General features: G+C 41.0%; 1 protein-coding gene across 2 annotated transcripts in view; it reads right to left on the bottom strand.

The window, feature by feature from the left end:
* FNIP1 (folliculin interacting protein 1) overlaps positions 1-20,907 on the bottom strand; it is a 131,456-nt gene that overhangs the window by 53,272 nt on the left and 57,277 nt on the right. For both annotated transcript variants that reach the window (XM_008254986.5, XM_008254985.5), the window contains exons 3-6: positions 13,557-13,691; positions 2,909-3,009; positions 2,547-2,621; positions 291-382 (exon numbers count right to left, since the gene is read on the bottom strand). In XM_008254986.5, the coding sequence (XP_008253208.3) occupies positions 291-382; positions 2,547-2,621; positions 2,909-3,009; positions 13,557-13,691 (403 nt within the window). The remainder of the gene's footprint in view (positions 1-290; positions 383-2,546; positions 2,622-2,908; positions 3,010-13,556; positions 13,692-20,907) is intronic.

Raw genomic sequence — 20,907 nt, forward strand, 5'->3', positions numbered from 1 at the left:
CAAGTAAAATAAATAAATCTTTTTTTAAAAAAAGTACCAAAAAACCACCCAGACAAATTAGACGTATCTTTAGCATTTTTTCAGATACAAAGTATTACGTCCTAATATATGAAAAATGTTTTCCAACTAATGCAACTATTATACATACTTTCAATTTGAATGCCTTTTCCACTTATAGCATTTGAAATTCTTTGGTCTCATACCACCAGATGTACATCATTATGAAATAACTTCAAAACTTACTAAACTGTTAACATTTTTAAACTTATAAAAGTCAAAGTACTATTTACCTATATTTCCTAGTAGTCCATTAATAACTGTGTTATTATCAGCCTTTAATGTATTATTGTCCTGATTGATGAATTCAAGACTGTCTTGCAGCCTACGGAGAGGGAAAAAAAAATTCTACATTCATTTTATGTTTTCAATGGCAATCCTTTGTACAACTCAATGAAATTTTAAGTGCAAAACACTTAAGTTTTACATTGCTGTATTAGTACTACAAACAATTAATGATAACAATTATTAATGATAACTAAGCATTTAAATCAGGGCTTGGCAAATTATCAATCTGCTATCTCTGAGTGAAAAAAAATTACTGGAACACAGCCATTTCCATTCATGTAATATATTGTTTTTTGTTGCTTTAATGCTACAGTGGCAGGGTTGAGGAACTCTTAATAGACCATTGGGTCATAAAGTCAAAAATATTTATTATCTTGCCCTTTACAGATAAAAAAAAAAAAGTTGCTAACCATGAGTTAAACTACAATCAAAGCTTTCCCTTGTATTTTGGACCTGAAAATATTTTTTAAATATATAGGGGGGGGGGGGCATGTTTACCATCATTATCATCCAAATATCTAAGAACTACCTTTAGACCACATGTTAAAAATGGCCTATAGGGAAGTGATGGCTCAAGTCAGTGAGTTCATGCTACCCACATGGGAGACCAAGACTGAATTTCCAGCTCCCAGCTTTGGCCCTCTCATTTTTGAGCCACAGCATGCAATGGCAGCATTCCATGTAAGTGCCAGTTCAAGTCCTGATTCCTCCGTTTTCAATCCAGCTTCAAGCTACTGCGCCTGGGAAAGCAGAGAACGGGCCCCTGCCACCCATGGGGGAGACCAGGATAGAGTGCCTGACTCCTGGTTCCTGGCTCTGATTTGGAGCAGATCTTGCTCTTGCAACCATTTGGGGAGTGAGCCAGCAGATGGAAGACCTCTTTTTCTCTCTGTCTTTCCCTTTCTCTCTGTGACTCTGCCTTTCAAATAAATAATCTTGAGGGAAAAAAAAGTCTTAGAAAAGATGAAGAAACAGATGAAAAAGCTGAAAAAGGAGATGCCAATCAGGGTCTTTAGTTTCTGCTTTTGTAAAACTTTTAAAAATCAGTATTTTTATCATCAAGATATTTTAAGTGTCTGCAGTTTTTTTTTAAGAGTAACAGAGAGAGAGGAAGCTGACAGAAGTCTCCCATCTGCTGGTTCACTCCCGAAATGGCTGCAAGAGCAAGGTCTGGGCCAGGTGAAAGTCAAGAACCAGGAGCCAGGAATTTCATCCTGGTCTCCCATGTGCGTGGCAGGGGCTCAAGTACTTGGGCCATCCTCCAGTGCCCTCCCAGGCACATTAGCAGTGAACTAAGATGAAAATCAACACAGCCAGGGCTCAACCATCACTCCCACATGGGATGCTGGCATCTCAAGCAGCAGCTTAGCCTGCTGTGCCAGAACAGACACTGGCTCCCTAGTATCCACAATAATTAAAGAACATATCCTCCTTTGTTTTCTTCCTAAAAGAAAAGAGTTACAGGTATTAGAAATTTAGCTAGCAAAGCTCCTCAGAACAGAAGTTCTTTCTAAGGCACTAACAATTAGCGGGGACTCAAAAGAATTTATCTTGTCTCAAGCAGTCTCCTTGCCGCCTCTTGCTTCTGGAGAACTCGGGTTATCCCTCTGATGGGGACAGCTGACTAGCTAGTGAATCCACTTCTAACATGCCAACTGCAGAATCCATCTTTGGGGTCTACTACCACCTAATCCAAACTCTCGTACTTCATGTGTTAGACTGTGGCACAGGCTTCATGATCCTGATACACGTCTGCACTTATTTCAGTCTTGCTATTCAAACTCTGGCATTAACAACATGTAATACCACTGTGGCCATTACACTAAGTATTATGTGTAATACCCATATGGCTGATCTACACTGTTTCTGTCTTCAGGGCTAACTGTGCAGAGAAGCTGAAAATTGAAGAGAATATCCCCACAGATACTGAGCACAGAACTATGAAACTAAAAATTGGCAATGTTAAACTAAGATGGAAACAGTCAACATTTTCATTATAGATATATCTTCCAGCAAATTAAAGAAACCACATCTCCTATTTTACAACTAAACTCAAATGAGGATGCACTCTTGCCTCTCTAAACTTTCAAACTTAAGGCAGGGCAGAAAAGCTAAATCTGTGCTACAATCCTGAAAGCAGTTTATTTTTGTACTTAGCAATCTTAAAATAGTCTGTTCCCCCACCATCCATAAGCACTTACGTATTGAGACTTCCACAGATACTGCTGCCAGTGCGAGCAGTAAAAACCTTACTGAGCATCAGCTGTGGAGGGGAACTATGAAGAAAAAGAGAAGGTTACACACAGATCAAAACTACAACTCAGTGACCTTTTGAGATTTATTATAAATGAAAAAGCGTAAGTCACAGAAACTTCAGAGCACAGACACAAGAGCCATAAAGTAGAATTAAAACTAGAGAACATCGAAAACTGAGTATATGACTTGTTCAAACTGGGTGAAGATCACTTGAAATTGTCTCCTCTTCAAAAAACAAAACAAAACAAAACCAAAACCCTGAATATCCACAAATAGCTTCATTTTTTAAAAAAATCAGAAAACTTACCGGATCTGATGAATTTTTAAGGTAGACCCTTTGTAGCTCATTGCTACTGAGCCAAACATCATCTCTCCAAGCATGTTAGCATCAGAAGAGCACCGAGAACCCTGAACAATAACCATAGCATTAACAAATTTTCAGAATTTAAAATCCATGACTCTTCAAATATATATTTACCAAAAAATTGTTATATTCTACTTAAAGAGTTTTAATTCCATGTTGTACATTCTGTTTTGTAACTTCATTTTCTTCAATTTACAAAGTCTTGTAGGTCTAACACTATTACAGACAACTTCCTTTTAAAAACCACACAGCAGGGGGCCAGCACTATGGCAGTTAAGCCTGTGGTGCTTGCATCCCATTTGGACACTGGTTGGAGTCCTGGCTGCTCTGCTTAGGATCCAGCTCCCTGATAATGAGCCTAGAAAAGAAGCAGAAAAGGGCCCAAGTAGTTGGGCCCCTGTACCCATGCTGGGAGACCCAGCTGAAGCTCCTGGCTCCTGGCTTTGGCATGGCCCTGTCCTGGCTGTTGTGGCCATTTGGGAAGTGAATCAGAGGGTAGAAGATCTCTCTCTCTCTCTCTATCTTTGCTTTTCAAATAAATAAATCTTTAAAAATATGTTTATTAAAAAAAACTACACAGTATTTTACTGTATGAAAACAGCATGGCTTATCAGACACTTCCCCTTATTTATGAATACTAAAGCCACTTCCAGGCTTTTACTATTACCACTGATATTGAAAGGAACACTCTTTTTTCTTTAAGTTTATTTATTTATTTATTATTTGAAAGGCAAAGCAATTAAGAAGGAGAGAGGGAGACAGGGAGGGATGATAAGGTGGGAGAGAGAAGAGGGAGAGGGAGAGGGGGAGAGAGAGAGAGAGAGAAGGGAGGGAAGGGGGGAGAGAGGGAGAGACACCTTCCATCCTCTGGTTCACTCCCCAAATGGCTCAAAAGCCACAGCTGGGTCCGGCCAAAGCCAGAAGCCAGGAACTCCATCCAGGTCTCCCAGATCGGTGGCAAGAAACCAAATACTTCAACCATCATCACTGTCCCCAATGGTCTACATTAGCAGGAAGCTGATCAGAGGCAGAAATCTAACCCAGGCACTCCAATACAGGATGTGAGGGTCCCAAGCAGCAGTCTGATACACTATGTCACAGTGCTTGCCAGTCATATGAACATTCTTAACCAAGTCTTATACATATGCAATATTTTTTCAGGGCAACAGTAAATGTAATCCATACAAGAATAATTCTGACTATTACTACTGTGCAAAAGAGGCATCCACAAATGAGGCAATTTGTATCTTTTTTTATTGGAAAAAAGATTTATTTGAGATCTACAGATTCCATGCACTGTTCATCAAAATCCCAGGGTCATTTTTACAAAAATAGAAAAACCTCTTAAAATTTTTACAGGCCCACAAAAGACCACAAATATCCAAACCAACCCTTGGAAAGTACAAATTAATATTTGCACTTCTCAATTTCAAAATACATCACAAAGCTACTGTACTCAAAACATTATGGTACTGACATAAAGACACACATAAAGACCAATGGAACAGAACAAAGAGCCCAGAACTGAATTCACACATATATGGTCAACTGACTTTCAACAAGGATGCTAAGAACACACAGTGTAGGGGCCAGGGCTGTGGCGTAGCGGCAAAAGTCACCATCTGCAGTACTGGCATCCCATATGGGTGCCAGTTCCAGTCCTGATTGCTCCACTTCTGATCCAGCTCCCATCTAATGTGCCTGGGAAAACAGTGGAAGACAGCCCGAGTACTTGGGCCCCTGGTACTCATGTGGGAGACTAGGATGAAATTTCTGGCCCCTGGCTCCTGGCTTGAGCCTGGCCCAACCCTGGCCAGTGCAGCCATTTCAGGAGTGAACCAGCAGATGGAAGATCTCTCTCTCTCTCTCTTTCACTCTCTGTAACTCCAACTTTCAAATAAAATAGACAATGGAGTAGGGGGAGAGAATCTCTTTAATCAAAGGTAAGGAAACTGAATATCCACATGTAAAAGAATGAAAGTGGACCCTTACACCATATCAAAAATCAACTCAACATGGATTAAAGACTTAAATATAAGACTTGACACTATAAAACTCCTAAAAGAAGAAATAGGACAAAAGTTTCATGAAACTGGTTTTGGCAATGATCTCACAAACATAATATCAAAAACACAGAAAACAGAAACAGAGAAGTGGGACTACCTCAAATGAAAACAGTTTTATACATTAAAGGAAACTGCTAAGAAGGAGAGCAAACAAGCTATGGAACATAAGAAAACAGGTGTGAGCTACATATCCAATATGGGGTTAATCCCAAAAATATGCAACAAACTCCTACAACACTACAGCAAAAAAATAATAACCAGATTTTAAAAGTATCAGGTGAGTAAAACAGACATTTATCCAAAGACACACAAATAAACAACAGTAATTTTCAATATTAGTATCAGAGAACTGCAAATCAAAATATCTCACACTTGTCAGGCTGGCTATCAAAAAACAAAACAAGTGTTAGTAAGGATGTGGAGAAACTGGACCTTTGCCAGTGCCACGGCTCACTGGGCTAATCCTCCGCCTTGCAGCGCCGGCACACCGGGTTCTAGTCCCAGTCGGGGCGCCGGATTCTGTCCCGGTTGCCCCCCTTCCAGGCCAGCTCTCTGATGTGGCCAGGGAGTGCAGTGGAGGATGGCCCAAGTGCTTGGGCCCTGCACCCAGCATGGGAGACCAGGATAAGTACCTGGCTCCTGCCTTCGGATCAGCGCGGTGCACTGGCCACAGTGCGCTGGGCGCGGCGGCCATTGGAGAGTGAACCAATGGCAAAGGAAGACCTTTCTCTCTGTCTCTCTCTCTCTCACTGTCCACTCTGCCTGTCAAAAAAAAAAAAAAAAAAAAAAAGAAACTGGACCTTTGCACACTGCTGACGGGAATGCAAAATGGTTTAACTGTTACAGAAAACAGCATGGCAATTCCTCATTAAAGTAGAACTACCATGTGATCTAGCATGCTTATTTACCCAAAGAATTAAATCAGGACCTCAGAGAGATACTAGCATTCTCATGTTTACTGCAGACAAGATACAGAAATAACTTTAATGTCCATCAACAGATGAATGCATAGAGAAAATGGTCTATCTGTGTGTGTATAATACAATGCTGTCCAGCCTTAAAAAAGAAGAAAATTCTGCAATGTGCAACAATATGGGTAATCTTAAGGATATTACGCTAAGTGAAATAAACAAGTCCCACAAAGACAAACACTTCCACAATTCCACTTAAAGAGTATCTAAAATAATCAAATTCATAGAATTAAATAACAGAATGTTGGTTACCAGGGCTGGAGGATAGGGGAGGAAACATTGAGAATTACCAATCAATGGGCAATAAGTGTCAGTCAAGCAATCAGAATAAGCTCTAGAGAAGAAACCTGTTGTACCACATTGTACATATCGTCAACAACAATGTATAGTACAGTTAAACATTTAAGAGGGTATATCTCACATGAAGTATTCTTTTTAAAGTTTTTTTAATTTAAAAATAATACTTACTGTAAATATTAGAAGGTTGCATTTTCAATGAACTCTTGATTAAAGTTAGAGCTTTCCATTATTTTTTAATTGTCCTCAGAGGATTCAGAAAAACAGCTAGAAACCTGTTGCTATTTATATATGATAGCAAAAGTCATTGAATTCTTACAAAATATCTCCTAATATTCTTTGTTTTTTGATTTTTTTTTCAAGTACAATCTGTCTCAGGGCATCGATGTGCCCAACTGAAAAAACCTGCATTTAACAGGCTCACCTAAAATATAGAAAATGTGGGTTCATTTCTATGCTTCGTAAGTAAGACTAATGGGAAAAGTAGTTTTCAGAATTATCTGGTTATACGCAGTTGACACATGTCTGATCAATGATATATAAACTGAAGTCACTAGAGATAGGCCACACTACAACCACAAGGCAAGTACACATTAACCGTGATGAAGTAGAAAGAAAATGGAATCTTGGTCTCTGACGGCATCTTGAAAGCCCTTACATCACAACTAGACGGCACATCTACAGACTTGTCATGTGAGAGAAAGAATCCCTAATTTGTTTAAACCACTATTTTAAGAGAATATTACAGGAAGGTGGTGCTGTGGCACAGCAGGTAAAACCGCCACCTGCAGTGCTGGCATCCCATATGGGTGCCCGCTCAAGTCCCAGATGCTCCACTTCCTATCCAGCTCTCTGCTGTGGCCTGGGGAAGCAACAGAAAATGGCTCAAGTCCTTGGGTCCTGGCATCCACATAGGAGACAGAAGAAACTCCTGGATCCCAGATTCCGATTGGTGCAGCTCTAGCTGTTGCAGCCAACTGCAGAGTGAACCAGCGGATGGAAGACACACACTCCCCCCCCGCCCAACCCCGCACTCTGCCTCTCCATCTCTCCCTGTGTAACTCTTTCAAGTAAATAAATAAATCTTTTTTTTTTAAAAGATTATTCATTTATTTGACAGGTAGAGTTACAGACAGTAAGAGGGAGAGACAGAGAGAAAGGTCTTCCTTCCATTGGTTTAACCCCCAAATGGCCGCCACAGCTGGAGCACTGCACCGATCTGAAACCAGGAGCCAGGTGCTTCTCCTGGTCTCCCATGCGAGTGCAGGGCCCAAGCACTTGGGCCATCCTCCACTGCCTTCCCGGGCCACAGCAGAGAGTTGGACTGGAAGAGGAGCAACTAGGACTAGAACTCAGGGCCCATATGGGATTCCGGCGCCGCAGGCAGAAGATCAGCCAAGTGAGCCACGGCGCCAGCCCCTATAAATAAATCTTTTTTTAAAAAAGAGAGTATTACTGGGCAATTCCTAACTAATGCAATTATGTAATAAAATAATCAAGGAAGAAATGACCTAAACATCTATTTAAAATAGTAAATAAAGATTATTCACATATTCTGGGGCTGGTATTACAGTGTATTGGGTAAGGTCACCACCTGTGATGCCAGCATTCCATAAAGGCACTGGCTCAATTCCACTTCCCATCCAAATCTCTGCTAATGGACTGGGAAAAGCAGAGGGCATGGCCCAAGTGTTAGAGGTCCTGCTACCCACGTGGCAGAATCAGGTGAAGTTCCTGGCTGCTGGCTTCATCCTGCAGCCATCTGGGGATTAAACCAGCAGATGGAAGTTCTTTCTCTCTCTCTCTCTCTCTCTTTTTTTTTTTTTTTTTTTTTTGGATAGGCGGAGTGGACAGTGAGAGAGACAGAGAGAAAGGTCTTCCTTTTTGCCGTTGGTTCACCCTCCAAGGCCACCAAGGCCAGCACACTGCGCTGATCCGAAGGCAGGAGCCAGGTGCTTCTCCTGGTCTCCCATGGGGTGCAGGGCTCAAGTACTTGGGCCATCCTCCACTGCACTCCCGGGCCACAGCAGAGAGCTGGCCTGGAAGAGGGGCAACCAGGACAGAATCCGGCACCCCAACTGGGACTAGAACCCGGTGTGCCGGCACCGCAAGGCGGAGGATTAGCCTATTGAGCCATGGCGCCAGCTTTCTCTCTCTCTCTCTCACTCTCACTCTTTAAAATATTATGGACAAATTTCACTAAACCAATCCATGATAGAAAATCAAGAATCAGAACATATTGTTTTTAAAGATTTATTTTATTTATTTGAAAGACAGAGTTACATAGAGAGGTACAGCTAGAGAGTGAGACAGAGGTCCTCCATTCCACTGGTTCACCCCCCAAATGACTGCAATGTCCAGAGCTGAGCTAATCTGAAACTTCTTCCAGGAACTTCTTCCAGGTCTCCCATGCGGTGCAGGGGCCCAAGGAATTGTGCCATTTTCTACTGCTTTCCCAGGCCATAGCAGAGAGCTGGATCAGAAGTGGAGCAGCCGGGACTCAACTGGAGCCCATAGGGGATGCTGGCGCTGCAGGCTAGGACTTCAACCTTCTGCACCACAGCGCCAGCCCCACTAAAATGTTTTAAACATCTGAGTGATAACACAAAAGTGATGAGGATCCCCATCTCATCCCTGACAGCCAGCGAATACATCTGTGCATCACTTCTTTTTATAATGAGATTCTCTTTATAAAACATAAAAATGATATATATTTAGAGAGTATGATGTGATATTTCAATACACATATATACTGGATAATGTACAAATTCGGGTAAGCATATCTATCTCCTCATTTACTTCCTTGTGATGAAAACATTAAAAATCCTATTTGAACTTGCCATGGGACCCCAAATCCCATTAAGTTGGCAGGTACTAATGCCGTTGTACTAAAGTGATCATTTTAAGTGCATAACTGATCATAAAGACAGGAATAAGTGTTAAAGGGATCACATAAATAAGACCAAGTGTCTTCTAATAACAATAGATAGAGGGGCCGGTGTTGTGGCACAGCAGGTTAACACCCTGGCCTGAAGCACCGGCATCCCATATGGGCGCCGGTTCGAGACCTGGCTGCTCCACTTCAGAGCCAGCTCTCTGCTATGGCCTGGGAAAGCAGTGGAAAATGGCCCAAGTCCTGGGGCCCCTACACCCGGAAGAAGCTCCTGGCTCCTGGCTTCAGATCGGCGCAGCTCCGGCCGTTGCAGCCAATTGAGGAGTGAACCATCGGATGGCAGACCTCTCTCTCTCTCTCTCTCTCTCTCTCTCTCTCTCTCTCTCTGCCTCTCCTCTTTGTATAACTCTGACTTGCAAATAAAATAAATACATCTTTAAAAAAAAAAAACGATAGAATTAAAAAGGAGAAAATGATCCAACATGGGAAGCAGGCCACACAGCAGACTCACAGAATGACAAATGCCCTAAACAGCACCCTGGCCTCAGAAATCAGCCCTCAGAATCAGGAGGAAAGAACCTTCACTTTGATTATGGCCTTGTCTAATTAAGGTCAGAGTTTGTGGACTCAAAAGGCTTCCATAGCCTTGGATGCCTATAAGAGCCTCGGGTGATCACTGACATCATAAATAAGAGTCTTAATTGTTATATCAACAACATGAGTCACTGTGCACTTGCTCCCCATAATGAGTTGTACTATGATAAATAATGGTAAAACTAGTCTTCAAACAGTAGTTTATACTTTGTGTGTCTGTGTGGGTGCATACTGTTGAAATCTTTACTTAGTATACAGTTGATCTTCTGTATATAAAGATAATTAAAAATGAATATTAATGAAGAATGAGATGGGAGAGGGAGTAGGAGGTAGGACAGCAGTGTGGGGGAGGAAGGTGGGTATAGAGGGAAGAACTACTATATTCCAAAAATCTGTACCCATGAAATTTCTATTTATTAAATGAAAGATTTCAAAAAAATCCTATTTGATAGCTTCTCCAAAAAAGTCTATTCTCATTATCTATAGTGGCACTAATGTGCAATAGAGCACCACAACTTATTTCTACTAACTATAACTTAGTACTCACTGACCAGCCTATAAAATATTCTTCTACTCTTTTTGCCTTTTATTGACTATCTTGAATTTTCCTATTTTGGGGGGTTAAAATAAAATTATAAACTTTTTCACTTTTCCTTTAAAAAAATAACCTTCACGTATCAATTTATTTTACTATATAAAACTTTATACTAATTTTATACATATTTACTTAATGTATTTTTCTTTCTCAGAGCTGTCCTTTGTGTTTTATTTTAGTAAAGTCACAAAGTTATTAATATTTATGAAAAATAATTTGTTCTATCTAGGTTATGAATATGAAGAACTCATCTATTCCTGGGATTTGATTAAGATCAAATCTTCAGGGGCCAGCACTGTGGTGAAGCAGGCAAAGCCACCAACTGCTGTGCTGGAATCCCATGTGGGCACTGGTTTGAGTCCCAGCCGCTCCTCTTCCAATCTAGCTCTCTGCTATGGCCTAGGAAAGCAGTAGAAGATGGCCCAACTCCTTGGGTCCTGTACCCTAGTATGAGACCCAGAAGAAGCTCCAGGCTCCTGGCTTTAGATCAGCCCAATTCTGGCCATTGTGGTCATCTAGGGAGTGAACCAATGGATGGAAGACCTCTCTCTCTGCCTCTGCCTTTCAAATAAATAAATAAATAAATCTTTTTTAAAAAGATCAAAGCTTTATTTTGATGCATACAGGTTTGGCATTAGGAACAACTTTTTTGAAACAAAGCAGAATAATTTTTAAAATGATCAAATAGTATTTAAAAATTTTTTTTAAGTTTTAAAAATTTATTTCAGGGCTGGCACTGTGGCGTAGTGGGTAAAGCTGCCACCTGCAGTGCCGGTATCCCATATGGGTGCCAGTTCAAGTCCCAGCTGCTCCACTTCCAATCTGGCTCTCTGCTGTGGCCTGGGAGGGCAGTGGAGGATGGCCTAAGTCCTTGGGACTCTGCACCCACGTGGGAAACCTGGGGGCAGCTCGTGGCTCCTGGCTCCGGATCAGCGCAGCTCTGGCCATTGCATCCAGTCGGGGAGTGAATCAGCAGACCAGTGGATAGAAGACCTCTCTCTGCCTCTCCTCTCTCTGTGTAACTCTTTAAAATAAATAAATAAATTTTTAAAGAAAAAATTTATTTCATTTAAAAGGCAGCAAGAGATAGAGAGACAAAGAGCTAACTTCCATTGACTTTTTCACATCCCAAGTGCCTGAACTGGCCAGGGCTGCACCAAGCCAAAGCCAGGAGCCAAGAACTCCACACAGGTCTCTCATGTGGGTGGTAGGGACCCAAGTATTTGAGTCATTACCTGCTGCCTCCCAGGGTACCCATTAGCAGAAGCTGAGCCAGGAAATGAACCAGATGTGGACATCCTAAGTGGTATTCTCAACCACTAAGCCAAATGCCCACTCCTGGGGTTTCTGGGTCTTTTTTTTTTTTTTTTTTTTTTTTTAAGATCAGTGTCATTTGTACTTTGGCAACCTAAATTACTCCTGGCTAATGAGATAAATGAGAGCTTTCCCTTCAAAGCTCATTTTGCTTTTAAAGATTTATCTTATTTATCTGAAAGGCACACTAACAGAGAAAAAAGGGGAAGAGAAAGAGACAAATCTTCCATCTGCGGTTCACCCCCCAAAAGGCCACAACACCAAAGCGAGGAGCTAGGAACTTCTTCCAGGCCTTCCAAGTAGTTGCAGAAGCCCAAGCACTTGGGCCATCTTCCACTGCTTTCCCAAGTATATTAGCAGGAACTGGACCAGAAGTGGTACAGCTGGGACATGAATCAGGGCTCATATGGGATGCTGGCACTGCAGGTGGTGGCTTAACTCTACACCATGGCATTGGCCCCCAAAGCTCATTTTTGTTATGTATCTAACACCACTGTTAGTTTACTGAATTATTTCTTATATTAAGTAAGCTATATAAATTTAAATATCAAGACATAATTTTACTACAAAGAACATAATCCTCAAAAAGTAAAATACACTTTAAATTATATGAAACCATGTAATTTGCTCTAATATATACCGAATAGTTAACATGAATATCACTAGAATGTCATGTATTTTAATGTGACATAATCCATAATGAAGAGTATTTAAGAAAGTGCTATTATTATCACTGCCTTGTATAATGCCTTACTTGAATAGTCTTTCCATATACTCAGTGCTAGAATGACATAACATGCATAAATCAAAGATAACATTCTGGTTACCTGAACTAAAATTTTATCAAATGTAGTAAACTATGTTACAATAATTCAACCCTTCCTTTTTTGATCAAAAAAAAAAAAAGAGCAAATTTGAGTCTAATACAAAGTAAGATTAAAACTATCATCTTCAGATTGCTACAGTCAGTATCAGTTTGCTAAAACTTATTTTTAACCATAAAATAAATTCAAGAAAGTCAAATTTGCACAGCTTTTCAAATTAAAAAACTTATTAAATTTGCAAAATGTCCTAAGTTATAATGGTGCCATATGACATAGCACTACTAGGAATCGTTTAAGGTATTGTGCCTAGTGTAGAGAAATCAGAAGACAAAGAGAACTGTCCAGTTACCTTCTAAAATACGAACTATACTAATTTTAGAAGTCCTGCAAATAAATGTTGTCTTGAGAAAGACTAATTTCCATCAAAATGTAATTATCTCATTACAAATAATCAAAAAGCCTAAGATTTTACTTTGGTACTGACAAATATGAAACACTTGTGATTCATGCAAACTTGAATGACACAAGTTTACATGAGAAGTTATCTGCTTAGCCTGAAAACTGATCTTAAGTAAAATGTTACGAGTTTATACAGAAGTTCCTATTTAGCTGCTGAGTTGCTTAGTTCAGTATTTTAAGAGTCACATTAAATTCAGAAAAATGAACATGTGCATTTCTGATTATGTGTATTTCCAATTATACTTTAACTTCACACTACAGTTGAACTGCATTAATATTTTCTATTTGTCTTCATACTTCAGTAATTAGAAAGGATATAAAATAAAAAATTATTCTGGTAATCCAATAAATCTGAATTAGGAAATGAACGGAGAAAAATCTCCTGCTACCTATGCCCACAGCTCTTTACTTTTATCCCAAAATTCATCAAATTTCAAAAACTTGTTTAATAATCTATCTCTACAGCAACAATGAAAGCTCTAGGAAGATAATTTCTAATCACTGTAATATCCCAAATCCCTATGATGGAGCTCAAAAGTATTTGGAAATGAGTAAATAAATGACATCCATGGTCTTACCTGGTACTTAGGACACTGGTCTTTGACATCAGAAGATAAAGTCACAGAACTATCCAAAGAGGAAGAACTGTCTCCTCCAGGTTTCAGCTGGCAACACTTCCCAAAGACTTTAACTTGAGCATCACTACAGAGTTTCTGAAACACACATAATATTCCCATTCATATTTTAACAAACTGTTCACCACATACACACTTACCCATAGTATAAAAACTCAGGAAAAACTAAGGATAAAATAACTCAAAATAATGTAACTTTAATATAATATCTATTTGATTTTGCTCAACCTGCTCCAGTACTATTTTCTTTTCTTGTCTCATAACTGTGATAATAATTGTGGAGATTGTATTCTACTTTTCTCACCAACATTACCAAATTGGGGGAGTTTTTCTATATTATCATGGCAGGCACAGCCTTCATTAATAGTGACAAATGCAGTGCAGCAGGTTTCAAATTCCTTGGTCTCAAATAATGCTCTTACAAATTACTGAAGATCTCAAATGCCTTTTATTTACTCAAGTTATATAAATATATTCCCTTGTTAGAAATTAAAACTGACTGGTTGGTAGCACTGTGGGGCAGCAGTTCAAGACACTGCCTGTGACACCAGTATCCCATATCAAACTGCCAAGTCCCAGTTGCTCTGCTTCCAGTTCCTACTATTGAGTCTAAAAAGGCTGTGGATGATTGTCCAAATGCTTGAGTCTCTGTCATTCATGTAGGAGACCCAGATGGATTTCCTGGCTCCTGGCTTCAGCCTGGCCCAGCCATGACTGCTGTAGCCATCCAGGGAGTTGAACCAGTGTGTTGAAGCTCACTCACTCACCTTCTCTCTCTCTCCTCATCCTGCTATGCTTTTCAAATAAATACAAAAATAATTTTTTACAAAAAGATTTATGTATTTATTTGAAAGGCGGAGTAACAGAGAGACAGAGGTAGAGAAAGGCTTAACCTTCCACACCAAAGAGCCCATCTGTTATATAGGTTTATTGATAATTATCCTTCCAAGGTTTTTTTTTTATAAATGTAAGTATGATATGAATTTCCTCTTATAACAAAAAAGTAATTCAGTTCTTCCTCTTGTTTTGTTTTCTACTAATATACTGGATAATTTTTCCATTTCAAGTACCTTCCTCATTCTTTTAATCCAATTGCATAGTGTTCCTTATGTAAACATATTTAACCAGTCATCTGTTAATGGGATTGACAGTGGAATTGGTAGGTCAAAGGGTAAACACATATAATTTTGGCAGATACTGCCAGATTACCAACCATAGATATTGCACTTCCTCATTCACTTACTCTAATAACAAAGTATTACCATTCAATTTTTGTGTTTTGCATACTGGAAAAGAAAGAACATAAAATCTCAGGGCCAGTAGGCTAATCTTCCACCTGCAGTACCAGCAACCCAAATGGGTGATGCTTCATATCCTGGCTGTCCCTCTTCCAATCCAGCTCTCTGCCAATGACCAGGGAAAGCAGTGTAAGATGGCCCAAGTGCTTGGGTCCCTACACACCTGTGGGAGACACAGAAGTAGCTCCTGGCTCCTGGCTTCAGATCAGCCCAGCTCCAGCCTTTGCAGCCATTTGGGGAGTGAACTAGTGGATGGAAGACCTTTCTCTCTATCGCTCTGTCTCGCCATCTCTCTCTCTGTAACTCTTCCTCTCAAATAATCTTTTTTTTTTCTATTTTACTTAACTTATACCAGTTTCAAGTATTTTTTTTTCTGACAGGCAGAGTTAGACAGTGAGAGAGACAGAGAGAAAGGTCTTCCTTTTTGCTGTTGGTTCACCCCCTAAGTGGCTGCTATGGCCGGCGCTGTGCCGATCTGAAGCCACGAGCCAGGCACTTCCTCCTGGTCTCCCATGCGGGTGCAGGGCCCAAGAACCTGGGCCATCCTCCACTGCACTCCCGGGCCACAGCAGAGAGCTAGACTGGAAGCGGAGCAACGGGACAGAATCCAGCACCCCAACCGGGACTAGAACTTGGGGTGCCAGCACCACAGGCGGAGGATTAACCTAGTGAGCCTCGGCATCGCCCTCATGTATTTCATATACACAGATTTAGGAACACAGAGATACTTCCCACTCTACCCTCCCCTCCCACTCACACTCCAACCCTTCTTCCTCTTCCCTATCCTATTCCCACTCTTAGTTTTTACAAAGATCTATTTTCAGTTTACTTACTACTCGTAAGGTTAACCATCCACTAAGCAAGCAGTTCAACAAACACTGTTCCTCAACAGAACAGAAAAGGGGTATAAATAACCATCAAATCTCAAAATGTCCATTTCACTCCAATACATTATATTTTAGGTACTCTACTAGTTACCCCAGACCAGGGAAAACATGATAACTGTCTTTTTGGGACTAGCTTATTTCACTAAGTATAATGGTTTCCAGTTGCATCCCTTTTGTTGCAAAAGAAGGGATATCAATTTTTGTTTTTACAGCTGAGTAATACTCCACAATGTATATACCATAATTTCTTTATTCAGTCATCAGTTGATAGATGTCTAGGTTGATTCCATACCTCGGCTAACATGAATTGAGCTGCAATGAACATGGGAATACAAATAATTATTTCATATAATGATTTCTTCAGGTTTGGGTAAAGTCCCAGGAGTGCAATGGCTGGATCATATGGTAGATATATTTTCAAATTTCTTAGGTATCTCCATGCTCTGTTCCACAGTGGCTGGACCAGTTTACATTCCCATCAACACTGGATTAGGGCACCATTTTTACCACATCCTGGCCAGCATTTGTTGTTGGTAGATTTCTGTATGTGAGCCATTCTAACCGGGGTGAGGCGAAACCTCATTGTGGTTTTGATTTGCATTTCCCTGATGGTTAGTGATCCTGAACATTTTATCAAATGTCTGTTTGCCATTTGGATTTCCTCTCTTGAAAAATGCCTGTTCAAGTCCTTTGCCTGTTTCTTAACTGGATTGCTTCTTCTGTTGTTGAATTTCTTGATCTCTCTATAGATTCTGGATATCAACTCTTTATCAGTTGCATAGTTTACAAATAAATTCTCATCTTCTGTCTTTGCCTCTTCACTTTGCTGGGTGTTTCTTTTGCAGTGCAGAAGCTTCTCAGATTGTTGCCATTCCATTTTTCAATTTTGGCTTTGACCGCCTATGCTTCTGGGGTCTCTTCCAAGAAGTCTTAGCCTATGCCAATGTCTTGCAGAGTTTCTCCAATGTTCTCTAGTAATTTGATGATACTGGGTCAAAGATTTAGGCCTTTCATCCACTTTGAGTGGATTTTTATATAAGGTACAAGGCAGGGATCTTGTTTCATATTTCTGCATGTGGAGATCCAGTTTTCCCAGCACCATCTATTGAAGACACTGTCCGTGCTCCAGGGGCTGATTTTAGCTCCTTCGTTAAAGATAAGTTGGTGGGCCAGAGCTGTGGCACAGTGGGTAAAGCCGCTGCCTACAGTACCAGCCTCATATGTGCGCTGGTACGTATCATGGCTGCTCCTCTTCTGATCCAGCTCTCTGTTTTGGCCTGGGAAAGCAGGAGAAGATGGCCTAAGTGCCTGGGTACCTGCACCTGTGTGGGAGACCCAGAAGAAGCTCTTGGCTCCTGTCTTCGAATTGTCCCAGTTCGAGCCATTGTAGCCATTTGGAGAGTAAACCAAATGCCTCTCTGTAACTCTGCCTTTCAAATATATACATTAAAAAATATAAATATATAGCCGGCGCCGTGGCTCAATAGGCTAATCCTCCACCTTGCGGCGCCGGCACACCGGGTTCTAGTCCCGGTCAGGGCGCCGGATTCTGTCCCGGTTGCCCGTCTTCCAGGCCAGCTCTCTGCTATGGCCAGGGAGTGCAGTGGAGGATGGCCCAGGTGCTTGGGCCCTGCACCCCATGGGAGACCAGGAAAAGCACCTGGATCCTGGCTCCTGCCATCGGATCAGCGCGGTGCGCCGGCTGCAGCGGCGGCCATTGGAGGGTGAACCAACGGCAAAGGAAGACCTTTCTCTCTGTCTCTCTCTCTCACTGTCCACTCTGCCTGTCAAAAATAAAAAAAAATAAAAAAAAATGAGCATAATTGTTAAAAAAAATATATATATATAAATATATAAGTTGGCTGTAGATCCAGGGTTTGACCTTCATCTATTCTGTTCCCTTGGTCTACATGTCTATTTTTCTGCCACTACCAGGCTGTTTTGCTTATTACTGCTTTTAGTAAGTCTTAAAACTGGTACTGTGATGCCTCAGCTTGGTTTTTATTGCACAAGATTGCTTTAGCTATTCAGAGTCTTCTGTACTTCCAGATGACCTTTAGCATCATTTTTGTGAGATCTCAGATCTGTAGGTATTTCTATTGGGATAACACTGAATCTGTAAATTGCTGTCAATGGGCATTTCGATGATATTGATTCTTCCAGCCCATAAACATGGAATATTTTTCTGGTTTTTTTGTGTCTTCTTCTATTTCTTTGTTCAATGTTCTCTGATTTTCATTGTAGAGATCTTTGACATTGTTGGTTAAACTAATTCCAAAGTATTTAATTCTTTTTGTAGCTACTGTGATCTTAGAAGTTCTTTCTCAGTCATGGCATTGTCTGTGTATACAAAGGCTACCGATTTTTGTGTGTTAATCTTATATCTTGCAACTTTACCAAACTCTTTTGTGAGTTTCAATAGTCTCTCAGTGGAGTCCTTTTTTTTTTTTTTTAACTTTTATTTAGTAAGTATAAATTTCCAAAGTACAGCTTATGGATTATAATGGATTTTCCCCCCCACAACTTCCCTCCCACTACAACCGTCCCAACTCCCATTCGCTCTCCCATTCCATTCACCTCAAGAATCATTTTTTTTTTTTTTGACAGGCAGAGTGGACAGTGAGAGAGAGAGACAGAGAGAAAGGTCTTCCATTGCCGTTGGTTCACCCTCCAATGGCCGCCGCAGCCGGCGCACCGCGCTGATCCGATGGCAGGAGCCAGGTACTTATCCTGGTCTCCCATGGGGTGCAGGGTCCAAGCACTTGGGCCATCCTCCACTGCACTCCCTGGCCACAGCAGAGAGCTGGCCTGGAAAAGGGGCAACCGGGAAAGAATCTGGTGTCCCGACCGGGACTAGAACCCGGTGTGCCGGCGCCGCAAGGCGGAGGATTAGCTTAGTGAGCCGCGGCGCTGGCCAAGATTATTTTCAATTTTTTTTTTTTTTTTTTTTTTTTGACAGGCAGAGTGGACAGTGAGAAAGAGTGACAGAGAGAAAGGTCTTCCATTTCCGTTGGTTCACCCTCCAATGGCCGTCGCACCGCGCTGATCCGATGGCAGGAGCCAGGTACTTATCCTGATCTCCCATGGGGTGCAGGGTCCAAGCACCTGGGCCATCCTCCACTGCACTCCCGGGCCACAGCAGAGAGCTGGCCTGGAAGAGGGGCAACTGGGACAGAATCCGGCGCCCCGACAGGGACTAGAACCCCGTGTGCTGGCGCCACAAGGCGGAGGATTAGCCTATTGAGCCACGGTGCCGGCTCAATTATCTTTATATACAGAAGAGCAATTTAGTATATATTAAATAAAGATTTCAACAGTTTGCACCTACAGAGAACATAAAGTGTAAAATTCTGCTTGAGTACTAGTTACAGCATTAATTCACATTGAACAACACATTAAGGACAGAGATGCTACATGGGAAGTAAGTGCACAGTGACTCCTGTTGTTGACTTAACAAACTGACACTCTTGTTTATGGCATCAGTAATCTCCCTAGGCTCTTGTCATGAGTTGCCAAGGCTATGGGAGCTTTATGAGTTCACTGACTTCAATCTTATCAGACAAGGTCATAGTCAAAGTGAAAGTTCTATCCTCCCTTCAGAGAAAGGTACCTCCTTCTTTGATGGCCCATTCTTTCCACTGGGATCTCACTCGCAGAGATCTGTCATTTAGGTGGTTTTTGTTTTTGTTTTTGATTTTGTTTTGCCAGAGTGTCTTGGCTTTCCATGCCTAAAATATTCTCATGGGCTCTTCAGCCAGATCTGAATGCCTTAAGGGCTGATTCTGAGGCCAGAGTGCTGTTTAGGACATCTGCCATTCTATGAGTCTACTGTGTATCCCACTTCCCATGTTGGATCATTCTCTCCCTTTTTAATTCTATCAGTTAGTATTAGCAGACACTAGTCTTGTTTATGTGATCCCTTTGACTCTTAGACCTATCAGTGTGATCAATTGTGAACTGAAATTGATCACTTGGACTAGTGAGATGGCATTGGTGCATGCCACCTTGATGGGATTGATTTGGAATCCCCTGGCACGTTTCTAACTCTACCATTTGGGACAAGTCAGCTTGAGCATGTCCCAAATTGTACATCTCCTCCCTCTCTTATTCCCACTCTTACATTTAACAGAGATCACTTTTCAGTTAAATTTAAAAACCTAAGAATGATGGTGTAATAATTACAGAGCTCAACCAATAGTATTAAGTAGAACAAAAAAAATACTAAAAGGGATGAAGTATTAAGTTGTACATCAACAGTCAGGGCAAGGGCCGATCAAGTCATCGTTTCTCATAGTATCCATTTCACTTCAACAGGTTTCCTTTTTGGTGCTCGGTTAGTTGTCACTGATCAGGGAGAACATATGATATTTGTCCCTTTGGGTCTGGCTTATTTCACTCAACATGATGTGTTCCAGATTCCTCCATTTTGTTGCAAACGACCGGATTTCATTGTTTTTTTACTGCTGTATAGTATTCTATAGAACACATGTCCCATAATTTCTTTATCCAGTCTACTGTTGATGGGCACTTAGGTTGATTCCAGGTCTTAGCTATTGTGAACTGAGCTGCAATAAACATTAAGGTGCAGACAGCTTTTTTGTTTGCCAATTTAATTTCCTTTGGGTAAATTCCAAGGAGTGGAATGGCTGGGTTGTATGGTAGGGTTATATTCAGGTTTCTGAGGAATCTCCAGACTGACTTCCATAGTGGCTTGACCAGTTTGCATTGCCACCAACAGTAGGTTAGTGTCCCTTTTTCCCCACATCCTCACCAGCATCTGTTGTTGGTAGATTTCTGCATGTGAGCCATTCTGACTGGGGTGAGGTGAAACCTCATTGTGGTTTTGATTTGCATTTCCCTGATTGCTAGTGATCCTGAACATTTTTTCAAGTGTCTGTTGGCCATTTGGATTTCCTCTTTTGCAAAATGTCTATTGAGGTCCTTGGCCCATCTCTTGAGTGGATTATTTGTTTTATTGTTTTGGAGTTTCTTGATCTCTTTGTAGATTCTGGTTATTAACCCTTTATCTGTTTCACAGTTTGCAAATATTTTTTCCCATGCTGTCGTTTGCCTCTTCACTTTCCTGTTTCTTTTGCATTACAGAAACTC

The sequence above is a fragment of the Oryctolagus cuniculus genome, chromosome 6 (assembly GCF_051225735.1).
Source record: "Oryctolagus cuniculus isolate XC-2025 breed Fujian yellow rabbit chromosome 6, ASM5122573v1, whole genome shotgun sequence".
Classification (NCBI taxonomy): Eukaryota; Metazoa; Chordata; class Mammalia; order Lagomorpha; family Leporidae; genus Oryctolagus; species Oryctolagus cuniculus.